The sequence below is a fragment of the Epinephelus fuscoguttatus genome, linkage group LG11 (genome assembly GCF_011397635.1).
Source record: "Epinephelus fuscoguttatus linkage group LG11, E.fuscoguttatus.final_Chr_v1".
Classification (NCBI taxonomy): domain Eukaryota; kingdom Metazoa; phylum Chordata; class Actinopteri; order Perciformes; family Serranidae; genus Epinephelus; species Epinephelus fuscoguttatus.
The window spans coordinates 840,714-862,976 of NC_064762.1; the positions used below are offsets into that span (position 1 = coordinate 840,714).

Genomic DNA, 22,263 nt, shown 5'->3' on the forward strand with positions numbered 1-22,263 from the left:
AGAACATGATTTTTTTTTTACATTTCATTCAGAGAAACAAACACAAAGTTAAAATACACAAAGTACACACATTCATTATCACACAAGTAAAGGACTGAAGGAGATGAAGAGTTAAAAGCTGACAAGTCGTCAGAGGAATGTGAACGATCAGATTTACATTCAGACACAAACTTTACTTTTTACAATATAAACAACACGAGAACCTCAGTGTCACAAAATCCATTATTACACGGCGCTGCCTTCTGATTGGTCAGTTCTAGGTCTGTTATTTCTGACTACAGACTGTTGCTATGGAAACAGTTGTGATCGTAGACCCTGTAGGAAACAATAAAATCATTTTGAAATAAAATGATTGATTTATTTAAAAACTAGCCGTGTAATAATCGGGATGATGATCAGCGAGCGGCTCAGTGCAGTGAGGTTATCCGACAGTGACGAGCCGCTCGCTGATCATCATCCGATCAGTCGTCACTTAAAAACAAATCAGAAGTTAAAATATAAAGAAAAAAAAAAGATTTTGGTTTCGTCTCAGTGACAACTGAACACGTTTAGTTGATGATCAGTACTGTTTATTGATCTGTGACACTGATCGGTCTCAGCGTAGCTGCCTCAGTCTGACGGGACAGAGAGTTCATTCACTGGAGGTCAAAGGTTAGCAGGGCGGAGCTAAAAGACTTCCTCCTCCTCCGCCTCACAGCCGTAATCTGGAAAACACAATCAATCAGTCAATCAATCAATCAATCAATCAATCAATCAATCAATCAATCAATACTCTCAGACCTGACACACCTGTTTTCAAAAAACTTAACATCTTAAAAACTTTATTTATACTTCTGTGTTAAAAGTTAAGGTTTATAAATCTCAGATCTTTGCAGCTGTTTCCTCAGATATGATCTGTATCTGTATCTGGTTCATATTTCACACTGTCTGGGTTCATTGATTCTGCTGTGCTGACTGAGGTCACATGACCTGTGGAGGATTTACTACGAAGATGAGACGTCAACACGAAGCGACCATGAGGAAGAACAGACGGAGGTGAGCCTGCGTCTCCGACCTCTCCTTCCTCTGGGTTTTCAGAATAAAAGCGTGAACTGACCTCCTACGAGCTGCAGAGCGCTGACACACTCCTCCACCTCCACCTCTTCCTCCTCCTCCTCCTCCTCTTCCTCCACTGCCACAATGGCTGGAGCAGGAGGGGCGGAGCTGGTGTCAGGTTCAGGTTCAGGCGTCACTTCAGGTGCAGCCTCTGTTGTTGTATCTGTTGTCATGGTGACGGGGTTTTCGACCTGAGAGGTGAAATGTGTCCAGGTTAAATAATAACTGGTTTTCTTCATCTATACACTCTGCATGTATATCACATGTATGTGTTTATGATCACATGTCTGTATCACAGAAATAAGATTATTTGTCATCGGGCCAACGGGCACAGTGACAACGGTACACATCAAAATGGCCGCCGTCTGACTGTCCTGATATGTTGATTTGAATCAGAGTGTCCATTCTACTGTCATTGTATTTCTATGGTCTGTGGATAACGTGTGTCAGGTGGAGTCAGGTGGAGTCAGGTGTGGTCAGGTGGAGTCAGGTGGAGTCATGTGTGGTCAGGTTGAGTCAGGTGGCGTCAGGTGTGGTCAGGTGGAGTCAGGTGTGGTCAGGTGGAGTCAGGTGGAGTCAGGTGTGGTCAGGTTGAGTCAGGTGGCGTCAGGTGTGGTCAGGTGGAGTCAGGTGGCGTCAGGTGTGGTCAGGTGGAGTCAGGTGTGGTCAGGTGGAGTCAGGTGGAGTCAGGTGGAGTCAGGTGTGGTCAGGTGGAGTCAGGTGTGGTCAGGTGTGGTCAGGTGGAGTCAGCTGGAGTCAGTTGTGGTCAGGTGGAGTCAGGTTGAGTCAGGTGGAGTCAGGTGTGGTCAGGTGGAGTCATGTGTGGTCAGGTGGAGTCAGGTGGCGTCAGGTGTGGTCAGGTGTGGTCAGGTGGAGTCATGTGTGGTCAGGTGGAGTCATGTGTGGTCAGGTGCAGTCAGGTGGCGTCAGGTGTGGTCAGGTGGAGTCGTGTGGTCAGGTGGAGTCAGGTGGAGTCAGGTTGAGTCAGGTGGAGTCAGGTTGAGTCAGGTGGAGTCAGGTGGAGTTATGTGTGGTCAGGTGGAGTCAGGTGGCGTCAGGTGTGGTCAGGTGTGGTCAGGTGGAGTCAGGTTGAGTCAGGTGGAGTCAGGTGTGGTCAGGTGGAGTCAGGTTGAGTCAGGTGGAGTCATGTGTGGTCAGGTGGCGTCAGGTGTGGTCAGGTGGAGTCAGGTGTGGTCAGGTGTGGTCAGGTGGAGTCAGGTGGAGTCAGGTGTGGTCAGGTGGAGTCAGCTGGAGTCAGGTGGAGTCAGGTGTGGTCAGGTGGAGTCAGGTGGAGTCAGGTGTGGTCAGGTGGAGTCAGGTGTGGTCAGGTGGAGTCAGGTGGAGTCAGGTGTGGTCAGGTGGAGTCAGGTGTGGTCAGGTGTGGTCAGGTGGAGTCAGGTGTGGTCAGGTGGAGTCAGGTGTGGTCAGGTGGAGTCAGGTGGACTCGTGTGGTCAGGTGGAGTCAGGTGTGGTCAGGTGTGGTCAGCTGGAGTCAGGTGTGGTTAGGTGGAGTCAGGTGTGGTCAGGTGTGGTCAGGTGTGGTCGGGTGGAGTCAGGTGGAGTCAGGTGTGGTCAGGTGTGGTCAGGTGGAGTCAGGTGGAGTCAGGTGTGGTCAGGTGTGGTCAGGTGGAGTCAGGTGTGGTCAGGTGGAGTCAGGTGTGGTCAGGTGGAGTCAGCTGGAGTCAGGTGGAGTCAGGTGTGGTCAGGTGGTGTCAGGTGGAGTCAGGTGTGGTCAGGTGGAGTCAGGTGGAGTCATGTGTGGTCAGGTGGAGTCAGGTGTGGTCAGGTGTGGTCAGGTGGAGTCATGTGTGGTCAGGTGTGGTCAGGTGGAGTCAGGTGTGGTCAGGTGGAGTCAGGTGTGGTCAGGTGGAGTCAGGTGGACTCAGGTGGACTCCGGTGTGGTCAGGTGGAGTCAGCTGGAGTCAGGTGGAGTCAGGTGTGGTCAGGTGTGGTCAGGTGGAGTCAGGTGGACTCAGGTGGACTCCGGTGTGGTCAGGTGGAGTCAGGTGTGGTCAGGTGGAGTCAGCTGGAGTCAGGTGGAGTCAGGTGTGGTCAGGTGGAGTCAGGTGTGGTCAGGTGTGGTCAGGTGGAGTCAGGTGGACTCAGGTGGACTCTGGTGTGGTCAGGTGGAGTCAGGTGTGGTCAGGTGGAATCAGCTGGAGTCAGGTGGAGTCAGGTGGACTCAGGTGGAGTCAGGTGTGGTCAGGTGGAGTCAGGTGTGGTCAGGTGGTGTCAGGTGGAGTCAGGTGTGGTCAGGTGGAGTCAGCTGGAGTCAGGTGTGGTCAGGTGGAGTCAGCTGGAGTCAGGTGGACTCAGGTGTGGTCAGGTGGAGTCAGGTGTGGTCAGGTGGGGTCAGGTGGTGTCAGGTGGAGTCAGGTGTGGTCAGGTGGGGTCAGGTGGTGTCAGGTGGAGTCAGGTGTGGTCAGGTGGTGTCAGGTGGAGACAGTTATGGTCAGGTGGGGTCAGGTGGAGTCAGGTGGACTCAGGTATGGTCAGGTGTGGTCAGGTGGAGTCAGGTGTGGTCAGGTGGAGTCAGGTGTGGTCAGGTGGAGTCAGGTGGAGTCATGTGTGGTCAGGTGGAGTCAGGTGTGGTCAGGTGGAGTCAGGTGTGGTCAGGTGTGGTCAGGTGGAGTCAGGTGTGGTCAGGTGGAGTCATGTGTGGTCAGGTGTGGTCAGGTGGAGTCATGTGTGGTCAGGTGGAGTCAGGTGTGGTCAGGTGGAGTCAGGTGGACTCAGGTGGACTCCGGTGTGGTCAGGTGGAGTCAGGTGGGGTCAGGTGGAGTCAGGTGTGGTCAGGTGTGGTCAGGTGGAGTCAGGTGGACTCAGGTGGACTCCGGTGTGGTCAGGTGGAGTCATGTGTGGTCAGGTGGAGTCAGGTGTGGTCAGGTGGAGTCAGGTGTGGTCAGGTGGAATCAGCTGGAGTCAGGTGTGGTCAGGTGTGGTCAGGTGGAGTCAGGTGTGGTCAGGTGGTGTCAGGTGGAGTCAGGTGTGGTCAGGTGGAGTCAGGTGGAGTCAGGTGTGGTCAGGTGTGGTCAGGTGTGGTCAGGTGGAGTCAGTTATGGTCAGGTGTGGTCAGGTGGAGTCAGCTGGAGTCAGGTGGAGTCAGGTGTGGTCAGGTGGTGTCAGGTGTGGTCAGGTGGAGTCAGGTGGAGTCAGGTGTGGTCAGGTGGAGTCAGGTGGAGTCAGGTGTGGTCAGGTGTGGTCAGGTGGAGTCAGGTGGAGTCAGGTGTGGTCAGGTGTGGTCAGGTGTGGTCAGGTGGAGTCAGGTGTGGTCAGGTGTGGTCAGGTGGAGTCAGGTGGAGTCAGGTGTGGTCAGGTGGGGTCAGGTGGAGTCAGGTGGACTCAGGTGTGGTCAGGTGGAGTCAGGTGTGGTCAGGTGGAGTCAGGTGGAGTCAGGTGTGGTCAGGTGGAGTCAGCTGGAGTCAGGTGGAGTCAGGTGTGGTCAGGTGGTGTCAGGTGGAGTCAGGTGTGGTCAGGTGGAGTCAGGTGTGGTCAGGTGGAGTCAGGTGTGGTCAGGTGGAGTCAGGTGTAGTCAGGTGGAGTCAGGTGAGAGCAGCAGGCTGTGTGGTCAGGTGGTGTCAGGTGGAGACAGTTGGTCAGGTGGGGTCAGGTGGAGCTGTGTGGACTCTGGTATGGTGGAGCTGTGTGTGGTCAGGTGGTCAGGTGGAGCTGTGTGGCCAGGTGGTGCAGGTGGAGCAGGTGTGGTCAGGTGGAGCTCAGGTGTGTGGTGAGTCAGGTGGAGCTGTGTGGACTCAGGTGGTCCAGGTGGCTGTGTGGTCAGGTGTGGCTGTGTGGAGCTGTGTGGTCAGGTGTGGTCAGGTGGAGTCAGGTGGAGCTGTGTGTGGCCAGGTGGCTGTCAGGTGAGCCAGGTGTGGCTGTGGTGTCAGGTGTGGTCAGGTGGAGTCAGGTGGAGTCAGGTGTGGTCAGGTGGAGTCAGGTGGAGTCAGGTGGAGTCAGGTGTGGTCAGGTGGAGTCAGGTGTGGTCAGATGGAGTCAGGTGTGGTCGCTGACCTGGACGGCTGTCTTCTTCCTCTTTGAGCTGGAGGACAGGAGGAGGCGGACCCTGCAATAAAATACACATATTTATTTATTTTTATTATCGATTGATCTGTTGAGAGTTTTTCTGATTAATTGATTAATCATGTGACCTGTGAAAGATCAAAGAGTCAGTGTGTTGTATTAAATTATTCCGTTTCAGTTTCAGTTCACTGCGATATAAAAATGATATTCCTCAGATTTGACAAACTGAAACGAACAACAAATAACTTCGATTTGATTATCGATATAGTTATCAGTTAATTTTCTTGGATCGATTAACTGATTAATCGTTGAAGCTTCAGTCTGCCTGAGACTAAACACACTGAAATGGTATCAAAGACAATCTGAATGTTTGAGAAGAGAAATCTCAACATGTAAAATCTGACATGGAGAGAGGGCTGAGATTATAGATATATAGTAAACATTTTATATAGACTATACACAGATTACAGATTATATGACATACAACATGTACATTATCTATTTATTAAATATATTATGTTTATAGATTATAGAGCATTAATAGAATATAAACACATTATAATTATATATAGATTAAAGATTATATAAACTATAAGATATATATCTATATATTATTTGGATTATAAATGGACTATAGAGCATTTATAGATTATATAAAGATTATAGAACATACAGAAAATATACAGATTACAGATTATATAGAGGTAAAGGAGCGTTCATAGATTTTATATAGATAATACATATATCATGGAGCATTTATAGAGTCTACATAGATTATAGATAATTTATAGATTATATAGATATTATAGAGCATTTATAGATTAAATAGATTGTACAGAATATATAGAGATTAGAGATTAAGGAGCATAGAGATTATATATAGAACACATAAAGATTATAAAGCATTTGTAGAGTATATATATATATAATAGAATATAAATAGATATAGATTATATATAGACTATAGAGCATTTATGGAGTATATAAAGATTATAGATTATATATTACATAAAGCTTGTAAATCCTTTATAGAATATATAGAGATTATATAGCATTTGAAGAATAAATGTAGATTATAGATTTTTAGAATATGGAGCATTTATCAGTTATATAAAGATCGAAAAGATGTATATACAATATAGTATACAGATTATTGATAATGTATAGATTATATATCATATACAGATTACAGATAAAGTGTATTATAGATTATATATATATGATCTAGAAATTATAGAGCATTTGTAGAGTATATACAGATTATAGATTATAAAGTGATTATAGACTGTTTGGAGTGTAACTATAGATTATGGATAATGTATAGATTGTGACAGTGATTGATAGTACCTCTTTCCCATAATGTTAGTGTTAGCCGCTAAGTCTCGGTTAGCGTCGCTGTTCTTCCTGCGGCGGCGGCGGTTGAGTCTTTTCCGTGTGGCGGCGACAGTGTCAGAGGAGGCTCTGCTGGGACTACTGCCCCCCCCACTTCCTGTCCCTCGGCTGTTCAGGTCTCTGAGGACGTCATAGTTGATCTTACTGGAGATCTTCTTCTTCTCCAACATCCTCTCGATCGCCTCGCCCGCCGTCGACGCCTGAATCTGTTCCTTCTTCTTCTTGGACTTCTTCGGCTGGACACAGAATTTTTTTATTTTATGTTTATATTATTGGTATATATATGTATCCTCAGAGCACCGGGCCCTCAGGGGCCTCAGGTCAGTAATCCAGTCTTGATCCTCAGTGGACCCAGGACAGCCCCTGGACTCCAGGCCGGGACACCCTGTTCTTCACACAGACACACTCACCTTCTCTTTATACGTCCCCTGTTCTTTCTCCTTCCTGATCCTCTCCTCTTTCTCTGTGGACACAAACAGTCATTAATCCATCACACTGATGAAGATGATGATGATGATGATGATGATGAGAGGGAGTCGTCTTCCTCACCTTTCTGCTCTTTCAGGTATTCGGCGTTCTGTTTCATCCACAGCTCTGTCTTCACCTGGACCTCCCGATCGTTCAGGATGTACTGCAGCAGAAAATCAGAGTCAGAAGAAGACACCACTTCCTGTTCACTCAACCTTTCACAATAAAAACTACCTCTGTAAATCACAGAGAGATGACATCACAAACAGAGAAATGAACCACAGAAGAAGTCAGGACAGAAACACAGAGCTGACTGATCAATTGAATGAACTGACCTTATCAATCTCCTGATCGTCGATACCGTTCAGGTCCAGCTCGCCACTCTCTGACTGCTCGTCTGTAAACACATGATAACCACCACCTCACCTGTTTACCACCTGGCCATGAATCCATGATGAGGTAATGGTGAAGTAATGATGATGTAATACGTACCGTCTGGGTTCTCGCCTGTCTCTGACTCGGTGAAGGTCTGGAAGGTCTGTTGGAGGCCGAGGCTGGCAGCGCTTGGCAGCTTTCCCAGGATGGAGGCTAGAGGGGCGGCCTGACGCTGATGGCCTGCCCCCTCATTGTCTGGCCCCGCCTCATTCTCGCTGTCACATGTCTTTTTGCCCCGCCCCTCCTCCTCTTGGATCACCTGACACAGGAAGTCCTGAGTCAGGTGTTGGGCGGCAACTTGGAGCTCGGCGTCGTCGACCTCTGGTACCTCAGGTTCAGAGCTGGAGGACAGAACCTCAACGTCCTCGGGGTCTGAAAACCAAGAATGAAAGAGTAAATAAATGCTGTAGGTGTTGAGATGGACTCCGCTGACTCAGGACCAGTACAGACCGATTTCTTTGGCATAGGCAGCGTAGATTCCTCTGAGTTTAGGACGGCTCTTTTCCAGCTCAGTCTCAATCTCATCTTTGTAGCAGCTGATCTCTCCTGACGGGAAAGAATGACCGAGTTTAGTCCTTTAAATCTTTTTAAATAATTCTTTTAGTATCCTTTAAAGTGTCCTCAACAATTCCCCTTTCTTTAGTGCCCTCGAAATTGTCCTAAATGATAAACCTAGTGTCCTCTGAAGTGTCCTAAATGATCCCTTTAGTGCCCTCTGAAGTGTCCTAAATAACTCCTTCAGTGCCCTCGGAAGTGTCCTAAATGTTCTCTTTAGTGCCCTCTGAAGTGTCCTAAATAATTCCTTCAGTGCCCTCTGAAGTGTCCTAAATATTCCCTTTAGTGCCCTCTGAAGTGTCCTGAATGACTCCTTCAGTGCCCTCTGAAGTGTCCTAAATGTTCCCTTTAGTGCCCTCTGAAGTGTCCTAAATGATCCCTTCAGTGCCCTCTGAAGTGTCCTAAATATTCCCTTTAGTGCCCTCTGAAGTGTCCTGAATGACTCCTTCAGTGCCCTCTGAAGTGTCCTAAATGTTCCCTTTAGTGCCCTCTGAAGTGTCCTAAATAATTCCTTCAGTGCCCTCTGAAGTGTCCTAAATGATCCCTTTAGTGCCCTCTGAAGTGTCCTGAATGACTCCTTCAGTGCCATCTGAAGTGTCCTAAATGTTCCCTTTAGTGCCCTCTGAAGTGTCCTAAATGTTCCCTTTAGTGCCCCCTGAAGTGTCCTGAATGACTCCTTTAGTGCCATCTGAAGTGTCCTAAATGATCCCTTCAGTGCCCTCTGAAGTGTCCTAAATGTTCCCTTTAGTGCCCTCTGAAGTGTTCTAAATGTTCCCTTTAGTGCCCTCTGAAGTGTCCTAAATAATTCCTTTAGTGCCCTCTGAAGTGTTCTAAATGTTCCCTTTAGTGCCCTCTGAAGTGTCCTAAATGTTCCCTTTAGTGCCCTCTGAAGTGTTCTAAATGTTCCCTTTAGTGCCCTCTGAAGTGTTCTAAATGTTCCCTTTAGTGCCCTCTGAAGTGTCCTAAATAATTCCTTTAGTGCCCTCTGAAGTGTTCTAAATGTTCCCTTTAGTGCCCTCTGAAGTGACCTAAATAATTCCTTTAATGCACTCTGAAGTGTTCTAAATATTCCCTTTAGTGCCCTCTGAAGTGTCCTGAATGACTCCTTCAGTGCCCTCTGAAGTGTTCTAAATGTTCCCTTCAGTGCCCTCTGAAGTGTCCTGAATGACTCCTTCAGTGCCCTCTGAAGTGTCCTAAATGTTCCCTTTAGTGCCCTCTGAAGTGTTCTAAATTATCCCTTTAGTGCCCTCTGAAGTGTTCTAAATGTTCCCTTTAGTGCCCTCTGAAGTGTCCTAAATAATTCCTTTAGTGCCCTCTGAAGTGTTCTAAATGTTCCCTTTAGTGCCCTCTGAAGTGACCTAAATAACTCCTTTAGTGCACTCTGAAGTGTTCTAAATATTCCCTTTAGTGCCCTCTGAAGTGTCCTAAATGTTCCCTTCAGTGCCCTCTGAAGTGTCCTAAATGATCCCTTCAGTGCCCTCTGAAGTGTCCTAAATGTTCCCTTTAGTGCCCCCTGAAGTGTCCTGAATGACTCCTTCAGTGCCCTCTGAAGTGTCCTAAATGTTCCCTTTAGTGCCCTCTGAAGTGTCCTAAATGTTCCCTTTAGTGCCATCTGAAGTGTCCTAAATGTTCCCTTCAGTGCCCTCTTAAGTGTTCTAAATGTTCCCTTTAGTGCCCTCTGAAGTGTTCTAAATGTTCCCTTTAGTACCCTCTTAAGTGTCCTGAATGACTCCTTCAGTGCCCTCTTAAGTGTCCTAAATGTTCCCTTTAGTGCCCTCTGAAGTGTTCTAAATGTTCCCTTTAGTGCCCTCTTAAGTGTCCTGAATGACTCCTTCAGTGCCCTCTGAAGTGTCCTAAATAATTCCTTTAGTGCCCTCTGAAGTGTCCTAAATGATCCCTTTAGTGCCCTCTGAAGTGTCCTAAATGTTCCCTTTAGTGCCCTCTGAAGTGTCCTAAATAATTCCTTTAGTGCCCTCTGAAGTGTCCTAAATGATCCCTTTAGTGCCCTCTGAAGTGTCCTAAATGATCCCTTTAGTGCCCTCTGAAGTGTTCTAAATAATTCCTTTAGTGCCCTCTGAAGTGTCCTAAATGATCCCTTTAGTGCCCTCTGAAGTGTTCTAAATAATTCCTTTAGTGCCCTCTGAAGTGTCCTAAATGATCCCTTTAGTGCCCTCTGAAGTGTCCTAAATGATCCCTTTAGTGCCCTCTGAAGTGTCCTAAATGATCCCTTCAGTGCCCTCTGAAGTGTCCTAAATGATCCCTTCAGTGCCCTCTGAAATGTCCTAAATGTTCCCTTTAGTGCCCCCTGAAGTGTCCTGAATGACTCCTTCAGTGCCCTCTGAAGTGTCCCAAATGTTCCCTTTAGTGCCCTCTTAAGTGTCCTAAATGTTCCCTTTAGTGCCCTCTGAAGTGTTCTAAATGTTCCCTTTAGTGCCCTCTGAAGTGTTCTAAATGTTCCCTTCAGTGCCCTCTTAAGTGTCCTAAATGTTCCCTTCAGTGCCCTCTGAAGTGTCCTAAATGTTCCCTTTAGTGCCCTCTGAAGTGTTCTAAATGTTCCCTTTAGTGCCCTCTGAAGTGTTCTAAATGATCCCTTTAGTGAATCTAGTTGAATCTTTAGGCAGAGGCAGCAACTGACCTTCGACTTCGTCCAGCTTCCTGGCCAGCTCGTGTTCCAGCTGCAGAAGAAGAGGACAGTGAAGATGATTGGTTTGGTTATTGATCATTGGTTGTCAGCAGCCAATCAGAGAAGTAGGGATCTACCTGCTGCATCTTGGCTTTGTGCTGTGCAGCGGTGAAAGAGGGTGGATCACATTCCTGCTCCAGATCTACTTTCATGAACTCATCAATGGTCAGCTGACTGGTGGGCGTGTCCTCAAACTCTGTTAACCTGCAGGACCGGAGAGGACGCTGTGATCTGCTGTGATCTAATATGATCTGCTGTGATCAAATATGATCTACTGTGATCTAATATGATCTGCTGTGATCTAATATGATCTAGTATGATCTGCTGTGATCTAATATGATCTAGTATGATCTGCTGTGATCTAATATGATCTAATATGATCTGCTGTGATCTAGTATGATCTGCTGTGATCTGCTGTCATCTAAAATGATCTAATATGATCTGCTGTGATCTAGTATGATCTGCTGTGATCTAATATGATCTGCTGTGATCTAAAATGATCTAATATGATCTGCTGTGATCTGCTATGATCTAATATGATCTGCTGTGAGCTAATATGATCTAGTATGATCTGCTGTGATCTAATATGATCTGCTGTGATCTAATATGATCTAATATGATTTGTTGTGATCTAATATGATCTGCTGTGATCTAATATGATCTACTGTGATCTAATATGATCTAATATGATCTGCTGTGATCTAATATGATTTGTTGTGATCTAGTATGATCTGCTGTGACCCAGCTCAGCGCTCACCTCTTCCTCAGAGTGGTCTGGCAGACCTTCACCACGCTGATCACATCTTTGACTGTACGACGAAACTTGTGCATCCGAGCCGCGACCAGAAGAGCTGCAGAGGAGGAGGAGGAGGAGGAGGAAGGTAAATATGAAGGGTAAATATACGGCTGTTGAGGTTTTTGTTGCCATAATACCGGCGGAAATGTCGTACCTGCTCCACAGAGTCCAGACGGTCGGCGCCCCGTGTGCATCCAGTCCCTCTTCATCCTCTGAACCAGACGAAGAGCCGTCATGGAAACCTCATGAGTCTTCACGCCAAACTCCAACATGTGAGCAAACCGAGGGATGTACAGGCAAGGGTCTGAGGAGGGAGGGAAGGAGAGGAGAGGAGAGGAGAGGAGAGGAGGTGAGGTCTTTAAGTACTGGGGAGGAACTTATGTTTTTTATTTTGTCTTTAAGGAGGAGCATACAGAGCACACGTTTGAAAGTCAACATGACATCATTTATCAGACACAAACCGTAAAAACAGAAATCATCCTTGGGTTTTAAATTTCCGACGGTCTTTGAATGCATCATGTGACGAACACCTCCATCACAATAAAAAAAAAATCCAAACCTGATTTTAAAATAGTGGCATTTAATCAAAATCACTTTATTCTTTGTCTCATTTAAAATTTGTCCCAAAATAAACTTTCAAACATCAACAATCTAACGAGTGATGTATGGTGGAGAGGGCTCACACCCTGATCAGTAAACACTCCCTAACTTCTTTATTTGTCTTTTTCTGATCGTTTGTAATATTTAAAGTTATGACGTCACACCGCCGGTACAGCAGGTGGCGACACACAGCTTCAACACTGGTCTGTGGGCGGACAGTGAAACAGAAGAAGAAGAAGAGCTACAGCAGCAGCAGCAGCAGAAGAAGAAGAGGATGATGATGATGATGATGATGATGAACACCCAGCAGCTGTTGTTTGACAGTTTTTAACGTTAACGGCAGAAAGAACCGGTACCGGCACTCTGACAGGTAAAAACACACCGACACACCCTCCGTCTGTCGGACAGACCCACAGACAGTCACAGGTCGCTCCGAGGCGGCCGCGCTGTCTGTGACGTGAAACGGTTTAACGGAGAGAAGCTAACGACAACAAGATGACGGTAACGTTAACGGCAGGACACACACACACACACACACACACACACACACACACACACACACACACACACACACAGCAGACTGGTGCAGGTGGTGTTCAGGTGTTGAAGCTCATTACTAAATTAATAAATGTACTCAGATACAAGCATCGACTTAAAATGTACTCTGAGTACATTCTTGGGGGGGGGCTAACAGGACTTGACAGCCTGATCGATCTGATTATTGAGTATTGATAGTGAACCACAGAATCAACCAGAGACGAGACAAAACTCTGATAATCAATAACAGGAGCTCCAAACATCAGACTCAGGTGGTGTCCAGGTGTTAGGGTAGACTGGGCTACTCAGAAATCCTGAAGGAGTCATTATCTACACTGTGAAACACAGATGCTGCTGTCTTTATTAAACTGATACAGAGATGCTGTATTGAGATGATGTGTTGTAGTGCACAACTCCTGCCACCAGAGGGCAGTCTGTGCTGATGGAACAGGAAGCTGAGCTGAGAGGGATGATGACTGTGAGCCGCAGGGAAAACGTTCAGCCCAAAGATCGAAACAAACACCTACTGTCAACACTCCGTTTTGTAAAGAACAACCTGCTGGTTCACAGGAAGTGACCGCCATGAGACGGCGTATCATCTCTAGTCAACGACTCTCTGTGCTTCTGATCTGTAACGTCGATAGGAAGTGACCGCCATGAGACGGCGTATCATCTCTAGTCAACAACTCTCTGTGCTTCTGATCTGTAACGCTGACAGGAAGTGACCGCCATGAGACGGCGTATCATCTCTAGTCAGCGACTCTCTGTGCTTCTGATCTGTAACGTCGACAGGAAGTGACCGCCATGAGACGGCGTATCATCTCTAGTCAACGACTCTCTGTGCTTCTGATCTGTAACGCTGACAGGAAGTGACCACCATGAGACGGCGTATCATCTCTAGTCAACGACTCTCTGTGCTTCTGATCTGTAACGTTGACAGGAAGTGACCGCCATGAGACGGCGTATCATCTCTAGTCAACGACTCTCTGTGCTTCGTTCTGATTTGCAGCTTTTCAGACTTAGTTTGTGGCTGAATATAATTTGTAGCTTCTTAAAATCTGAATGAGGATAGTGATAGTGAGATACTGGCTACAGTGATGAAACAAAACCAGCATCAGATGGACTGTATTCATAATCAATACGCCACAATAATATAAATAACCAGCACCAGTTCATCAGTCAGTGTTTAACATACACATCAAACTGAGATGACGACTCTGACACCACGTCACCAGGTCTCAGTTAGAAAACAACCCTCAGATTAATCCTTTGTCAGTGCAGTAATCTGGATTACAATCTGATTCATCTCTGACAGGAAACAGTCATCATGCTGTGAGGTCGCCGCCTCATTGGCTCTGTGACGAGGAGGAGGAGGAGGAGGGGGAGGGGGAGGAGATGGCGGCTGAACTTTACTCTACCAGCCTCCCTCTCAGTAACGAGGAGGAGGTGAAGAAGAGTTTCATCCAGCCCAACGAACCGGTGCCGCCGGCTGAAAACACCAACGAAGAAGACGACGTTCAGACGAGCAGTGACAGAGAGGACGGAGACAGCTGGCAGGAAACACAGCCCACACTCAGAGAGAGGTAATACTCTGCTCTGATTGGACAGCAGTAACACAATGCTCTGCTCTGATTGGACAGCAGCAACACAATACTCTGCTCTGATTGGACAGCAGGGAAACACTAGTGATGTTTTTATATTCCTCCACGCAGGCAGTAGTTGTGGTCAGAGGTGTTATGTTGTTTGTCTCATTCTTGTGACAACGATATCTCACTCCCTCATATTTAGCACAAACGTCCAACTTGACTCAGCGATGAAAGGGTCAAACATCACTGTGACCTGTTCTGTCTCATTCTTGTGAATGCAATATCACAAAAACACCTTGAGGGAATTTCCTCACATTTGTCACAAACGTCCACTTGGACTCGGTGATGAAATGATTAGATTTTCTTGGTCAAAGGTCACTGTAACCTCATCAGTCTCATTGTTTTGAATGCGATATCTCAAGAACTCCTTAAAGGGATTTTGGTGGTCAAAGGTCACTTTGACCTTGCTTACATTGGATCCTCATGAATGCAATATCTCAAGCACGCCTTTAGGGAATTCCTTAAATTTGGCACGAACGTCCAATTGGAGTCAACAATTAACTGACTACAATTTGCTGGTTGAAGGTCAAAGGTCAGTGTGACCTCACAAAACATGTTTTTGACCATAACTCAAGAATTCAGACACTAATTATGACGAAACTTCACACAAACGTCTCGCAGGATAAAATAAAATAATGAAGTGATGACATTTTATATTGACATATTTTAGAGTCTGTAGCGTCTCTGCAGAAACACCCAGATTTAAAACAGCGTCCTCTGTCATGGCTCCGTGTGAGTCTGGACTGACATGGACAGTCTACACACACACACACACACACACATTGAAATAAATATATTCATTTATTATTAAATATTTTATGTATCTCTTATTTGAACTCAAACTGTGTTTATGTTGACATTTTACTTGATAAATCTTCTTTTCGTCCATATTTAATCAGCGCAGTAGGAGCAGCCTGAGACTGATGAATAAAGACATGACCTCTGTCGTTCTCCTTCAGGAACGCTCTGATGTTCAACAACGAGCAGATGGCTGACGTTCACTTCATCGTCGGTCCTCCAGGAGACACTCGGAGAGTCCCTGCTCATAAGGTCAGTCCTCTCTGACACGTGACACGAGTCATCGCCTGACACAAGTCATTATGTGACACGAGTCATCACCTGACACTAGTCATTATGTGACATGAGTCATCACCTGACACAAGTCATCACCTGACACGAGTCATCACCTGACACTAGTCATTATGTGACACGAGTCATCACCTGACACAAGTCATTATGTGACATGACTAATCATCTGACATGAGTCATAACGTTACAAGTCATCACCTGACACAAGTCATTGCGCGAGTTATAATCTGACACTAGTCATGTGACACGAGTTATAATCTGACACAAGTCACTAAGTGACACGAGTTATCACCTGACACTAGTCATTATGTGACAAGAGTCATCACCTGACACGAGTCATTATGTGATGGAGTCATCACCGGACACAAGTCATCACACGAGTTATAATCTGACACTAGTTATGTGACACGAGTTATAATCTGATGTGAGTCATTATGTGACATGAGTCATTATGTGACACGAGTCATGACCTGACACGAGTTATCACCTGACACTAGTCATTATGTGACAAGAGTCATCACCTGACACGAGTAATTATGTGACACAAGTCATGACCTGACACTAGTCATTATGTGACAAGAGTCATCACCTGACACGAGTAATTATGTGACACAAGTCATGACCTGACACTAGTCATTATGTGACAAGAGTCATCACCTGACACGAGTAATTATATGACACAAGTCATGACCTGACACTAGTCATTATGTGACACGAGTCATCACCTGATACGAGTCATTATGTGACGCGAGTTATAATCTGACATGAGTCATTATGTGACACGAGTTATAATCTGACATGAGTCATTATGTGACACGAGTTATCATCTGACATGAGTCATAATGTTACAAGTCATCACATTACACGAGTCATAACATCACTCATTATGTGACTAGAATTATCATGTTACAGGAGCCAAAAATGAAAGATCCACTAGAATTATGTTTACACATCTCTGCTGATTGGACAACACCTCCGACACACTGATTTGACACTGTTGCCAGGCAACATGTCTCTGTGTTTCAGTACTTCCTGTCCCCTCTGGTTCTGTCTTGTGATTGGCTCCCCGTCTCTGTGTTTCAGTACTTCCTGTCCCCTCTGGTTCTGTCTTGTGATTGGCTCCCTGTCTCTGTGTTTCAGTACTTCCTGTCCCCTCTGGTTCTGTCTTGTGATTGGCTCCCTGTCTCTGTGTTTCAGTACTTCCTGTCCCCTCTGGTTCTGTCTTGTGATTGGCTCCCTGTCTCTGTGTTTCAGTACTTCCTGTCCCCTCTGGTTCTGTCTTGTGATTGGCTCCCTGTCTCTGTGTTTCAGTATGTCTTGGCGGTGGGCAGTTCGGTATTTGGAGCCATGTTTTATGGAGACCTGGCTGAGGGACGATCTGAGATCCACATCCCTGACGTGGAGCCGGCTGCTTTCCTCATTCTGTTAAAGTGAGTCCAGTCAGGAGACGAGTTCTTGTGTCCACATGTTTGTCTTCTGCTCGAAGGACGACTGAACGAACAGCAAGTTTCAGAAATACAACCGCAAGACCACCAGTTAGAACGAAGAGACAAATCTGATTTTGTTCTCAGTCAAAGTAAAGGTCTGAATATTCTGGTCACTGTGACCTCATCTGTCTCATTCTGGTGAGCGTAACAATGCCTTGAGGGAATGTCTTCAAATTTGGCACCAACATCCACAGTCAGGATTCAGTCGAGTCCACAGGGGGGACAAACTCATCGTGTTGGTCCTTTAAATTCCCAAGTCAGGTCCAAGCCCTGAACTTTGTGTGTCAAGTCCTAAAAAAGTCAGTCAGGATTCCAAACACTCGTCCTAAATGACTTGTTCGGACTGTTTCACTCCTGAAACCTGATTGGCTATTGGAACATAACGAGTTGATTGGCTGCACACTTTTTATAACATACCTTTTACCCTTTGAGCATGGCGAGGGCGTAACCTTATGACTTAAAGACAACCCAGTCCACCACCTGAGCTACAGCAGCCCCTCAGTCGTCCTCTGGGGTATCCAGAGTGTCTGAGAACGGGTCGGGGCTCCAGGTGGGAGTCCCAGTGATCCATTGAGGTCTCCAGTGATCCCTGATTGGATCTTGGATCAGTAAGTTACAAAAGGCTGAACTTTCAAACAGTACAGTCTGAACACCTGCTCAGTTTTCCTCATCAGTCCTTTTCATACAGAGATGGCGCTACAGAGCCGCTGAAGTCCATTCTTCATGTCGCCTTTGTATTTTTACACAGAACCAAACAACGCCGGCATCATGTCTCTCCAGTGTGTGATTTTTAGACAGCATGATGACATCACTGAAGCAAAAAAAGACAAGACGAGTGTGACGTGTGAGGGCTCATTTAGACAAACAGAGCCTTCTGTCTGTACTCTATTGATGTCGTCTGTATTAGTGCACGTTACCTAAAAGATGCGGACGAATCGGAGTAAAACCACCAGAGATCGTGGAGGCAGAGTAGCATAGTTCAAGCAAGATACAACCGTAGATGACGAAGACATTTAAATTATGACATTATGGAACAATGGGAATATAGTGAAAAGAGTACTTTGTCCACATGTTCAGATGTGTATAATGTCTACAACGCTGCCTCCATTTAAAGGTACAACACTATGACCTCGACCACCGTCACCTCGTTTGTTGTTGTGTGAAACTTTTGACTCCGCCTTCTAGTGCCATCTATTGGCTGAATCTATGACTGCACAGAGGACACATGGACGTATGAGGGCAGTGATGTCAACAACCATAAAAAATAGACAGATCTATTTTTGTTTGTAAATGGAGAATAAACGAGCCTCAACTCAACAGCGTCGGCCTCTAGTGTGACATATAACATACGTGTCAGCAGTTCTTTATAAACAATAACAATGACACCACATGTCAATAACAATCATTTAGTGTCCTTATTACATGGCGGCTGATCTCGTCCTCCGCTTGGAGGGTAAGGAGCTCCTGGACCTCATTGTTTGAGTTAGCTGCTAACTGCTAACAGCTGTTTTTTAAATCTCTTGTGGTAAGTCATCAAAACCTCACACCTGTGCAGTCTAGGATCCCATCCTGCTAGTTGTCCCTTTTACACATATGTTGGTTCGACGCTGTTACTCCCTCCGCTGCCGACTTAAAGGCGAGACAACTTTGTCCCCCCATTCTGCAATTGTACCTTTTATATATAACAGTGAGGTGAAATAACGGCGTGAAACTCCCGCCTCGAAGAAGCAGATTAAAAAGGGCTGATAGTGATTGTGTGTACAAATACTCAGTTCAACCTGTTGTAGGCGTCACGTATGTTCATTTGCATGTTGTCTCTCAGGTTGCTGATGCGTTGTGTCCTCTGTCTCAGGTACATGTACAGTGATGAGATCGAGTTGGAGGCTGACACCGTGCTCGCCACGCTCTACGCTGCTAAGAAGTACATCGTTCCTGCTCTGGCAAAGGCCTGCGTCACCTTTCTGGAGACAAGTCTGGAGGCAAAGAATGCCTGCGTCCTTCTGTCTCAGAGTCGGCTGTTTGAGGAGCCTGAGCTGACGCAGCGCTGCTGGGAGGTGATCGACGCTCAGGCGGAGCTCGCTCTGCGATCTGAAGGCTTCTGTGAGATCGACCTGCCCACACTGGAGATCATCCTGCAGAGAGAATCGCTCAACGTCCGTGAGGTCGTGATCTTCCAAGCGGTGCTGAACTGGGCGGCGGCTGAGTGTCGACGTCAGGGCCTGCCAGTGAACCCCAGGAACCAGCGGGCAGTGCTGGGTAAGGCTCTGTACCTGGTCCGGATCCCCTCCATGACGCTGCAGGAATTTGCAGACGGGGCGGCGCAGTCAGACGTCCTGCTGCTGAAAGAGACTCACGATGTCTTCCTGTGGTTCACTGCCTCCAGGAAACCCAGACTGGAGTTCCCCCTGGTGAAGCGGGCTGGACTGGCACCGCAGAGGTGCCACCGCTTCCAGTCCTCAGCCTACCGCAGCAACCAGTGGCGTTACAGGGGGCGATGCGACAGCATCCAGTTCGCAGTGGACCGGCGGATCTTCATAGCTGGACTAGGTCTGTATGGGTCGAGTGGTGGGAAAGCTGAGTACAGCGTGAAGATCGAACTGAAGAGGCAGGGAACCGTTCTGGCTCAGAACCTCACCAAGTTCCTGTCTGATGGATCAAGCAGCACCTTCCCTGTGTGGTTTGAACACCCGGTCCAGGTGGAACAGGACACCTTCTACACTGTCAGCGCTGTGCTGGACGGAAACGAGCTGAGTTACTTTGGTCAGGAGGGGATGACCGAGGTGCAGTGTGGGAAAGTGACCTTCCAGTTCCAGTGTTCATCGGACAGCACCAATGGCACCGGGGTGCAGGGGGGGCAGATCCCTGAACTGGTCTTCTACTGCTGAACCAGAACCTGACAGACTCAGAGCCTTACATCAATCAGGAAGCTAGAAGCTGATTGGACGGTGGAGGTGGAACTGGAAGCTCACTGGACTGGAGTCATGAGTGAAAAGTAAAGTGACTAAAACTAAACGTGCGTTGCTGCTTCTCTGGGTCCTGCTGGAGGGACTGTTTGATGTTGTAGATTCTGACAGCAGCCACCAGGTGTCACTGGAGAGCAGGATCTTATAGCTTGAGACCTTGTAGTTGACAGTGGTTGGTGGGAAATGTAGTTCCGTAGATGCACTTTGAGAAGCCGTGTCCTGCAGCTCCTGAGGATCCACAGCTCATTGTTTCCTTCTTTGACATGATTCTGTTTGTTTATGTTTTATATCTAAAATGTATTTGACCCCAAACTCTGATTTGATTTAAACCTGAAAAAATTCACATGGAGTCAGAGATTAAATGTTCTGTTTCATTTTCTATTTAAACATCAGTGATGTTCGATATTTATCTTTCATACTTCTGGAACCTTTTTAGTTTGAGGTCAAAGCATTGTGTTTCTGTTCGTTCAGATTTAAAGTTAAACTCTGCAGAATTCTCTGAAAAACTACATACAGACTCAGAATCATGACAAAGGACCCTCTCAGTGTGTTGGTGTATTTATCAGTCTGGATTTTATTATTTACTTCTTATTTCCTGCATTTGGATGTTTCTGGGTGTGTACCCTCAAAGCACTCAGATGAGGGCGGGGCTTAATAAAAAGGTAGTGACCAGGTGTCAGACTGTAGGCAGCCAGGGTCTCATTAATAAAACGTAGGATCCAGACTAAAGATGTACACACAGACAAAAGCCAAAAATGGTGTGCACCAAAAAATATTCAACAATTTCTACAATCAGGCTCCACCTCACCGCCTGCGTCACCAATTTCCCATCTCCTAAATGTTTGTAAGAATGGGTCAAAGTTTCTCTTTTCCATGGGAAGTGACGTACGCCTCTTTCAAGCCTTGTTTTTGTGCGTACACAGTCTTTATAATTGAGGTATCTGTTGAGGTAATTGAGGTAAACCCCAGGTATCTCAGAAATGACAAATGTCAGTGAATGTGGGGTTTTAATATGACTGGTGTTTAAAAACAGTAACCGATGATCCTGCAGAGTTCACCTTTAAATGTTCGTCTCACGATGATCAAGTTTCATCCAAATTTAGCTTGAATATGAACTCCAGAAAGAAAATGAAAGTAAAATAAACCCTGACTGAAGTCCTGTCTCCGACCCCCTCCTGCTGTGTGAGTGTGAGTATGACGGTGTTGATGATGATGGTGATGATGATGATTAATACAGACGTGGTCGGTGCAGAACAACAATAAAGCTGAACTTGACGTGACATGAGAAGAAGAGGAGGTGATTCAAAGAGTTCCAGTCAAAACTCAAATGATGGAGAACAGGATATAATGTTGAAGGTCACAGTCTCCGAACAACAACACTGCTCCGTGTCAGATCCGAGTCTGTAGCTGTGTTTATTTTCTATATGAGGAGAGGGGGTGACGTCAAGGCAACGATGGCGCGTGATGCACGTCCAGACACTGACAGCTGTCGGTATGCCTCCACGCCAGTCATGGCCATAACTTGAGGCATCATGATTTTGAAATCTCCGTCTGTCTGTCCCATTCTTGTGAATGCAATACTTAAGAAAGGCTTTTAACATTTGGCACCAACATCCACTCAGACTCAATGATAAACTGATAATATGTTGGTGGTCACAGGTCAAAGGTCACTGTAACCTTGTGTATGTATCATTCTTAGGAACGAAATATCTTACGAAGGCCTTAAAGGGATTTTTGTCAAATTTGGAACCAGTGTTCACTGAGACTGAACAATGACCTGATTATAGTTGGTGGTCAAAGGGCAAAGTCACCTTGTCTGTCTGACTCTTGCTAACATGATATCTCAAAAACACCTTGAGGGAATTTCTTCAAATTTGGCACAAAGGTCCACTTGGACTTGACAATTAAGTAATTTTATTTTGGTGGTCAAAGGTAAAAGGTCAGGTCTCCTTGACCTTGTCTGTCTTACTCTTCTGAACGTAAAATCTCAGGAACATGTTGAGGAAATTTCTTCAAATTTGGCACAAACATTCACTTGGACTCAACGAGGAACTGCTAAGATCTTTTTCTTTGTCAAAGGTCACTGTAACCTTGTATCCGTCTCATTCTCATGAATACGATAACTCATACCTTGAGGGAATTACTTTAAATTTGACACAAACATCCACTCCAGGTCATTGATGAACTGATTATAATTGATGGTCAAAGGTCAGTGTGACCTCACAAACATGTTTTTGTCCATAACTGAAGAATTCATTCACTAATTCTGACCAAACTTGACCCAAATGTCTAACAGGATGAAATAATGAAGGTCAAAGGTCAGCTTGACTGTGACATCATCATGTTTTAACGTCATATCTCAGGAACAGAAGGGGAGACATTTGGTCAGATACTGAATTGGTGACTCTAATCTTGAAACTGTGCTGATTGTATAGATCTTCTGTGTGTGAAGCATCCATGTTTTCACTGACATGGATGGAGACTGTCAGAGACACTG

At 46.2% G+C, this 22,263-nt stretch overlaps 2 protein-coding genes and 1 long non-coding RNA gene across 5 annotated transcripts in view; 2 read left to right on the forward strand and 1 right to left on the reverse strand.

Moving 5' to 3' along the window:
• Positions 1-55: 55 nt before the first annotated feature.
• The window catches only part of brf1b (BRF1 RNA polymerase III transcription initiation factor subunit b), a 40,629-nt gene continuing 18,421 nt past the window's right edge, over positions 56-22,263 (reverse strand). For both annotated transcript variants that reach the window (XM_049590937.1, XM_049590936.1), the window contains 13 exons: positions 11,599-11,748; positions 11,406-11,499; positions 10,726-10,852; positions 10,601-10,640; positions 7,861-7,956; positions 7,468-7,782; positions 7,311-7,372; positions 7,057-7,138; positions 6,918-6,970; positions 6,463-6,743; positions 5,107-5,158; positions 1,097-1,286; positions 56-704 (listed from right to left, as the gene is read on the reverse strand). In XM_049590937.1, coding sequence (XP_049446894.1) covers positions 667-704; positions 1,097-1,286; positions 5,107-5,158; positions 6,463-6,743; positions 6,918-6,970; positions 7,057-7,138; positions 7,311-7,372; positions 7,468-7,782; positions 7,861-7,956; positions 10,601-10,640; positions 10,726-10,852; positions 11,406-11,499; positions 11,599-11,748 — 1,580 coding nt within the window. In that variant the 3' untranslated portion in view covers positions 56-666. The remainder of the gene's footprint in view (positions 705-1,096; positions 1,287-5,106; positions 5,159-6,462; positions 6,744-6,917; positions 6,971-7,056; positions 7,139-7,310; positions 7,373-7,467; positions 7,783-7,860; positions 7,957-10,600; positions 10,641-10,725; positions 10,853-11,405; positions 11,500-11,598; positions 11,749-22,263) is intronic.
• LOC125897539 (uncharacterized) lies at positions 3,487-4,561 on the forward strand. The gene is made up of 4 exons (XR_007450443.1): positions 3,487-3,501; positions 3,622-3,731; positions 3,762-3,861; positions 4,412-4,561. It is a non-coding gene; the product is annotated as an uncharacterized LOC125897539 (long non-coding RNA).
• Positions 11,766-20,921, forward strand: btbd6b (BTB (POZ) domain containing 6b). Of its 2 annotated transcripts, none has more exons than XM_049590938.1 (5): positions 11,766-12,545; positions 13,897-14,164; positions 15,187-15,277; positions 16,628-16,746; positions 18,656-20,921. In XM_049590938.1, exons 2-5 carry the CDS (start codon positions 13,977-13,979, stop codon positions 19,686-19,688), a joined length of 1,431 nt encoding a protein of 476 aa, XP_049446895.1. In that variant the 5' UTR covers positions 11,766-12,545; positions 13,897-13,976; the 3' UTR covers positions 19,689-20,921. The 2 variants fall into 2 exon arrangements, with proteins under 2 accessions (XP_049446895.1, XP_049446896.1); XM_049590939.1 differs by having other exon boundaries at positions 11,766-12,414.

Excerpts from the sequence above, each read along its gene's own strand:
- btbd6b (XM_049590938.1), top strand. The coding sequence starts at position 13,977 with ATGGCGGCTGAACTTTACTCTACCAGCCTCCCTCTCAGTAACGAGGAG. Across the intron at positions 14,165-15,186 it reads CAGCCCACACTCAGAGAGAG|GAACGCTCTGATGTTCAACA; the intron begins GTAATACTCTGC and ends GTTCTCCTTCAG. Across the intron at positions 15,278-16,627 it reads GGAGAGTCCCTGCTCATAAG|TATGTCTTGGCGGTGGGCAG; the intron begins GTCAGTCCTCTC and ends TCTGTGTTTCAG.